The sequence below is a fragment of the Microtus oregoni genome, unplaced genomic scaffold (assembly GCF_018167655.1).
Source record: "Microtus oregoni isolate MIOR12 unplaced genomic scaffold, Mior012 000091F_ref0000469, whole genome shotgun sequence".
Taxonomy (NCBI): domain Eukaryota; kingdom Metazoa; phylum Chordata; class Mammalia; order Rodentia; family Cricetidae; genus Microtus; species Microtus oregoni.
Window position 1 is genome coordinate 2,331,634 of NW_024544600.1, and position 7,006 is coordinate 2,338,639.

General features: G+C 45.2%; 1 protein-coding gene across 1 annotated transcript; it reads left to right on the forward strand.

Annotated features, from left to right (window-relative positions):
• The first annotated feature begins 248 nt into the window (after positions 1–248).
• LOC121442344 (keratin-associated protein 9-1-like) lies at positions 249–1,800 on the forward strand. Its single transcript, XM_041643844.1, has 3 exons — positions 249–998; positions 1,251–1,503; positions 1,556–1,800. Exons 1-3 carry the CDS (start codon positions 249–251, stop codon positions 1,798–1,800), a joined length of 1,248 nt encoding a protein of 415 aa, XP_041499778.1.
• The last annotated feature ends 5,206 nt before the right edge of the window (positions 1,801–7,006 follow it).

Consider the following 7,006-nt stretch of genomic DNA (forward strand, 5'->3'; position numbering starts at 1 on the left):
CCTTTATTGAACGTGTTCCTATGAGGAAGAAGAATCAGATTAAACTTTCTAATGTTGCATAGCATTGAGAAGCACTTCCTTATAAAACATAAAGTGAATATGGAAAATGGTGTAAACAACATCATGGAAAAGTCCGTTGATTGGTTCAGGCCTTGAAGGCCTGACATATAAAAGGTTCAGAATGCAAGACTCATCATATTGTAGAAAACTCACCTATTAACAAGAACTGTCCAATCACTCCTGACACCATGGCCAGCTCCTGCTGCTCCCCTTGCTGCCAGCCTTCCTGCTGCAGCACTGTCTGCTGTAAGCCAGAATGTGTGACCAGCTGCTGCTGTCCACCCTGCTGCAGGCCCAGCTGCTGTGAAACCACCTGCTGCAAGACCACCTGTTGTAAGCCCACCTGTGTGACTAGCTGCTGCTGTCCACCCTGCTGCCAGCCCAGCTGCTGTGAAACCACCTGCTGCAAGACCACCAGCTGTAAGCCCACCTGTGTGACCAGCTGCTGCCAGCCCAGCTGCTGTGAAACCACCTGCTGCAAGACCACCTGTTGTAAGCCCACCTGTGTGACTAGCTGCTGCTGTCCACCCTGCTGCCAGCCCAGCTGCTGTGAAACCACCTGCTGCAAGACCACCTGTTGTAAGCCAACCTGTGTAACCAGCTGCTGCTGTCCACCCTGCTGCCAGCCCAGCTGCTGTGAAACCACCTGCTGCAAGACCACCTGTTGTAAGCCAACCTGTGTAACCAGTTGCTGCTGTCCACCCTGTTGCCAGCCCAGCTGCTGTGAAACCACCTGCTGCAAGACCACCTGTTGTAAGCCAACCTGTGTGACTAGCTGCCTCTGTCCACCCTGCTGCCAGCCCAGCTGCTGTGAAACCACCTGCTGCAAGCCTACCTGTTGTAAGCCAACCTGTGTGACCAGCTGCTGCCAGCCCTGCTGCCAGCCCAGCTGCTGTGAAACCACCTGCTGCAAAACCACCTGTTGTAAGCCAAGTTGTGTGACCAGCTGCTGTTGTGCACCCTGCTGCCAGCCCAGCTGCTGTAAAACCACCTGCTGCAAGACCATCTGCTGTAAACCCAGCTGTGTGACCAGCTGCTGTTGTACACCCTGCTGCCAGCCCAGCTGCTGTAAAACCACCTGCTGCAAGACCACCTGTTGTAAGCCAACCTGTGTGACTAGCTGCCTCTGTCCACCCTGCTGCCAGCCCAGCTGCTGTGAAACCACCTGCTGCAAGCTTACCTGTTGTAAGCCAACCTGTGTGACCAGCTGCTGCCAGCCCTGCTGCCAACCCAGCTGCTGTGAAACCACCTGCTGCAAAACCACCTGTTGTAAGCCAAGTTGTGTGACCAGCTGCTGTTGTGCACCCTGCTGCCAGCCCAGCTGCTGTAAAACCACCTGCTGCAAGACCACCTGCTGTAAGCCCAGCTGTGTGACCAGCTGCTGTTGTACACCCTGCTGCCAGCCCAGCTGCTGTAAAACCACCTGCTGCAAGACCACCTGTTGTAAGCCAACCTGTGTGACCAGTTGTTGCTGCACACCCTGTTGCCAACCCAGCTGTTGTGAAATCTGCTACTGCACACCCTGCTGCTGTGAGCCCTGCTGCTGCCAGCCTTGCTGCTGCGAGCCCTGCTGCTACCAGCCTTGCTGCTGCGAGCCCTGCTGCTGCCAGCCTTGCTGCTGTGAGCCCTGCTGCTGTGAGCCCTGCTGCTGTGAGCCTTGCTGCTGTCCAACCTGCTGCTGCCCAGCCTGCTGTGAAAACACCTGCTGCTAGATCACCTGATGTAAACCAACTCATGTGACCAGCTGATGCTTCCAATCCTGCTGCTGTGAGTCCAGGTGCTGCCCGGCCTACTGCTCATCAACTTTCCAACTGAACAATGCCCAGACAACTGTCCTTGTGTCTCACCAGTCTCTCCATGTGGGCAGAAGCTCCCATCGTCCTCTGAGGCTATGACCACTTCAGAAAACTATCAGCCACCTTGATGGAATGCAAGTCCACTCACTCTCACTCTCCTTTTCTCTCTGCATGGAATCCAGTCTGCAGCTTCTCTTCTGAGCGCAGATCTTCATCTTTCCCTCTGATCAACCAAGAAAGAAACTTTAAATAAAATTATCAAAAATATATGGAAACTTAATAAACTCTGGACTCTTATTCTTTGCACATTGTCTGTCATCATTATACTTTAGTAAATCACTGATAGTATATCCACATGCTCAAAAGACTTTATTGTGCAATATAATAAAATCTCTCTCTCTCTTTCTCTCTCTCTCTCTCTGTCTCTCTCTCTCTCTCTGTCTCTCTCTCTTTAACACACACACAATGTTATTAAAATTCCTTCTCAGAGGAGACAAAGCATCTATTTCTCCTACAGTCCCACCAACCAACCAAAGAAGGATTGCAAGAAAGTTGATTCAAAGGGGCCAATGAGTTTCCCTGGCTTGCTTACAGAGCACAGATGAGAGACTGCTTACAGGAGTATGCAACTGGTGGCAGGATATGGCTGGGATCTCAAGTGAGAACTCCTGACCCTTCCACCTCTCTGTGTGGGTTGTAAACAGTAACCAAGTCCTGCTGGAATGATTACAAAAGGCCACAGCTGAATGTTTGCCTCAGACGACAGTACTGTACCACACACACACACACACACACACACACACACTACACAAACACACACTCACACTCACACACACACAAAAAAAAGTAGACCCAATGTCATCCACCAGATGTACGGGATTATTAGAAGTAAATAGACAATATTTAATAGCTCCCATGTCTCTTAATCCATACCCTGAAAGAATGACCCTGTTCTTTTCTTCCCTGAATCTGACTTTCAGAACCATCATTTGAGTAGAATCACACAGCACTGGGTTTCTGTTGTGCATTTTCATCCATTTACAATTGATGAGTATTTACGTTGCTTGTACATCTTGACTATTGTTAGTAGGATCAGCATAAACAGAGGAGGGCTACTACTTCAGCTCTTCCTATAAACTGACCTGAGGTGACCTGTGAAAATAGTTCGCCACTCTCTTGACCAAGAAAGGCCACAAACGCAGGCAATTCAAGAGCTTCAAATGGACGCAAATGAAACTGACTGGAGATACAAAGGTGACACTGTTCATGTGTCTCCGTCAAACAGTGGAGATGGACCTGATGTCAATGATCTAAACAGAACACTGCGTTTCTGCTGTTCCGGCTTAAAAATGCAAAGACTGAGGTTAATCTCAAGGAATTGGACATAGAGTCTCAGCACGTGGACTATGTTCAGGTGGACAAGCTGCACAAGATAGACCACAGTACTTACTAAGTTCACAGTTGAATCAACTTGATACCTTCCCTTTAGACCAAATCCCATGAACACCTCCCCCACCTTGCTGCCATTTTTTGATGGATTGATTTTGGGCAGATCTTGGGGAAAGGGAAAGTTGGTTTTCTTTAGGGATGAGGGTTCTGAGGCACTACTCATGTATGGTACCACTCTCATGCACATGTAAGCAACATTAAATAGTTTCAATGGGCATTAAATTTAAATAAAAACCTCAAAATAATTAATTTTGTTATTCCACTGAGTTTGATTTTAAGAAGTAGATGAATGATAATTAATTGTAGAAAAATAACAACAGAAGTTCAAAACTCCCTTCTCATTGTTTAAACGCTTTTTCTCCATTTATCTTCACAACGAACTTATTCTCTGTTTGGATGGGAACTGATTTACTCGTCACTTTTCCCTTCATCTCCTTAACTCTAGGGGAAAAAAGCAAATTTCCTTCAGGCTTAATAGGATGTTTTCTTGTCAGTCCATTTTGGGTTTGGTGTCAGGTATGCATACTGGGACATGCATCAAGATGTGAACAAGACAGGAGAAAGACTGAGCCAGTGACCCAGGCCAGAGCAAGTCTAAGGCAGCAAAGTCCAAAAAAGCATAACTGAGCCAGCGACCTGGGTCGGAACGGGCCTGGGACAGTGAACTCCACAGGGGCAGGAGTGGATCCAGACCAGGGTTATTTGCAGAAGAAGGACTGGGCCAGCGACCTAGGCCAGAGCAGGCCTGAGGTGGTGAGCTCTACTGGAGGAGAGCAGATCCAGACCAGGGACATTTGCCTAGACAGGACTGAGCCAGTGACCTGGGCCAGAGCAGACCTGAGACAGTGAACTCCAGAGGAGCAGGTACAGGGAGAAACCACTGAGCAAGTGTTCCAGAGACAGAGACCACTGAGGGTCCATGCATGAATCTGGGACCTTCAAGGGAGTAGACCTGAGCCAGGACCCCTGTGGGTCTGGGAATGAGTCTAGGACTTCCGAGGAACTAGCCATGAGCCAGGACCTCTGTGGATCTGGGCATGAGTCTGGGACCTCCGAGAGAGTAAGTAGGAACCAGGAACCTATGCAGGTCTAGGCATGAGTATGGGACCTCTGAGGGAGTAGGCCTAAGCCAGGTCCTCTGCTGATCTGGTCCCACCCAAGTCAGGGACCAAAGAGGGAGTAGATTAGCGCCAGAGACCTTTGCAGGACCAACCCCAAGCCAGGGACATCTGCAGGAATGGATCCAGACCAGGCACGTTTGCAGAAACAGGTCTGAATTGACAACCTAGGCCAGAGCAGGCCAGAGACAGCAAACTCAACAAGAGCTGAGCAAAGCCTGGGAACACTGAGACCACTTCAAAAATAAAACCCCAGTAGCAGAGACACTGAGAGAAACAATTAATAATGGGACCTCCTAAAACTGAAAAGGTTCTATAAAGCAAAGGACATGGTCAACAAGACAAAATGACGGCCTACAGAATGGGATCCCATCAAGGCCATATCAGACAGAGGTCTAATCTCCAAAATATACAAAGAACTCAAGAAATTGGTCATCAAAAGAACAAATAATACAATTAGAACTGGAGTACAGACTTAAACAGAGAACTCTCAACAGAGGAGTCTAAAATGGCTGAAAGACACTTAAGAAAATGCTCAACATCCTTAGTCATCAGAAATACAAACCTGGAAGACGGGCCAAGATCAAAAACACTGATAACAACTTATGCTGGAGAGGTTGTGGGGTAAAGGGAACACTTCTGCATTGCTGGTGGGAGTATAAGCTGGTACAGCCAAAATGTCAGTGTGGCGATTTCTCAGAAAATTAGGTAACGATATTGCTCACCATTTTTGAGTATATATCCAAAGGATGCTCAATCGCGCCACAAAGACATGTGCTCAACTATTGTCATAGCAGCATTGTTTGTCATAGCCAGAACCTGGAAACAACCTAAATGCCCTCTGATTGAAGAATGGATAAGAAAAATGTGGTGTATTTACACAGTGGAGTACTACACAGCAGAAAAAATGTCATCTTGAATTTTTCAAGAAAATGGGTGGAGCTAGAAAATATTATTTTGAGTGAGGTAACCCAGACACAGAAAGACAATTGTCACATATACTCATTCATAAGTTGATGTAAACATAAAGCAAAAAAAATCAGCCTACAAATTACAATCCCAGAGAACTTAGACAACAATGAGGACCCTAAGAGATATATACATAGATCTAACCTACATGGGAAGCAGAAAAAGACAAGATCTTCTGAGTAAATTGGGAGCATGAGGACCTTGGGGAAGGGCTGAAAAGTCAGGGAGGGGAGCAAAGTTCTTCTGTACTGTTGGGGCATCCATCTTCAGCCTACAGGCCCATAGTATCAATAGCTACACCTGCTTGTTTCTTAGGTCCATTTGATTAGAATATTTTTTCCCAAGCCTTTACTCTGGGATGATGTCTGTCTTTGAGGTTGCGATGTGTTTCTTGTATGCAAAAGAAGGATGGATTCTGTTATCATATCCAATCTGTTAGCCTGTGCCTTTTATAGGTGACTTGAGTCCATTTATATTAAGGGAAAATAATGACCAGTGATTGCTATCTCCTGTTAATTTAGTTTTTATTGTTGATTATGTTAATGTGTGCATTTTCCCCTTCTTTGGGATTTGCTGTTATGAGACCATCAATTGTCTATGTTTTCATTGATGTAGCCAACTTCCTTAGGTTGGAGTTTTCCTTCGAGTAGCTTGTGTAGAGCTGGGTTTGTGGCTAGGTATTGGTTAATCTGGTTTGTCATGGAATATCTTATTTTGCCCTTCTAGGGTGATTGAAAGTTTTGCTGGGTATTGTAGTCTGGGCTGGCATCCATGGTCTCTTAATGTCTGCATAATGCTTGACCATGATCTTCTGGCTTTCATTGTCTCCAATGAAAAGTCAGGTGTAATTCTGATAGGTCTGCCTTTATATGTTACTTGGACTGTTTCCTTTACAGCTCTTTATATTCTTTCTTTGCTCTGTATGTTTAGTGTTTTGATTATTATGTGGCGAGGGGATTTTTTTTGATCCAGTCTATTTTGTGTTCTGTAAACTTCTTGTATCTTCAGAGGCATATCTTTCTTTAGGTTGGGAAAGTTTTCTTCTATGATTTTGTTAAATATATTTTCTGTGCTTTTGAGTTGAACTTCTCTTTCTTCTATAACTATTATTATTCTTAGGTTTGGTCTTTTCATGGTGTCCCATATTTCCCGGATATTTTGCATTAAGCTTTTGTTAGATTTAATATTTTCTTTGACTGATGAGTCTATTTCATGTATTGTATCTTCAGTGCTTGAGATTCTCTTCCATCTCTTGTATTCCACTGTTTAAGCTTGCATTTGTTGTTCCTGATCATTTTCTCATGATTTCTGTTTCTATAATTCCATCAGCTTTGTTTTCTTTATTTTCTCTATTTTAGTTTTCAAGTCTTGAACAGTTTCTTTCATATGTTTGATTGCTTTTTCTTGGTTTTCTTTAAGGGAATTTGCTGATGTCTTACAATGTTTTGTTTGTCTTTTCCTCCATTTCTTTGAGGGCATTTTCCATTCCCTCTTTAAGGGCCTCAAGCATTCTCCTTAAGTTATTTTTTAAGTCATTATCTTCTGCTTCATCTACATTTGGTTGCTCAAGTCTTGCTGTTGTAGGGTCACTAGTTTTTACTGGTGTTGTGTTGC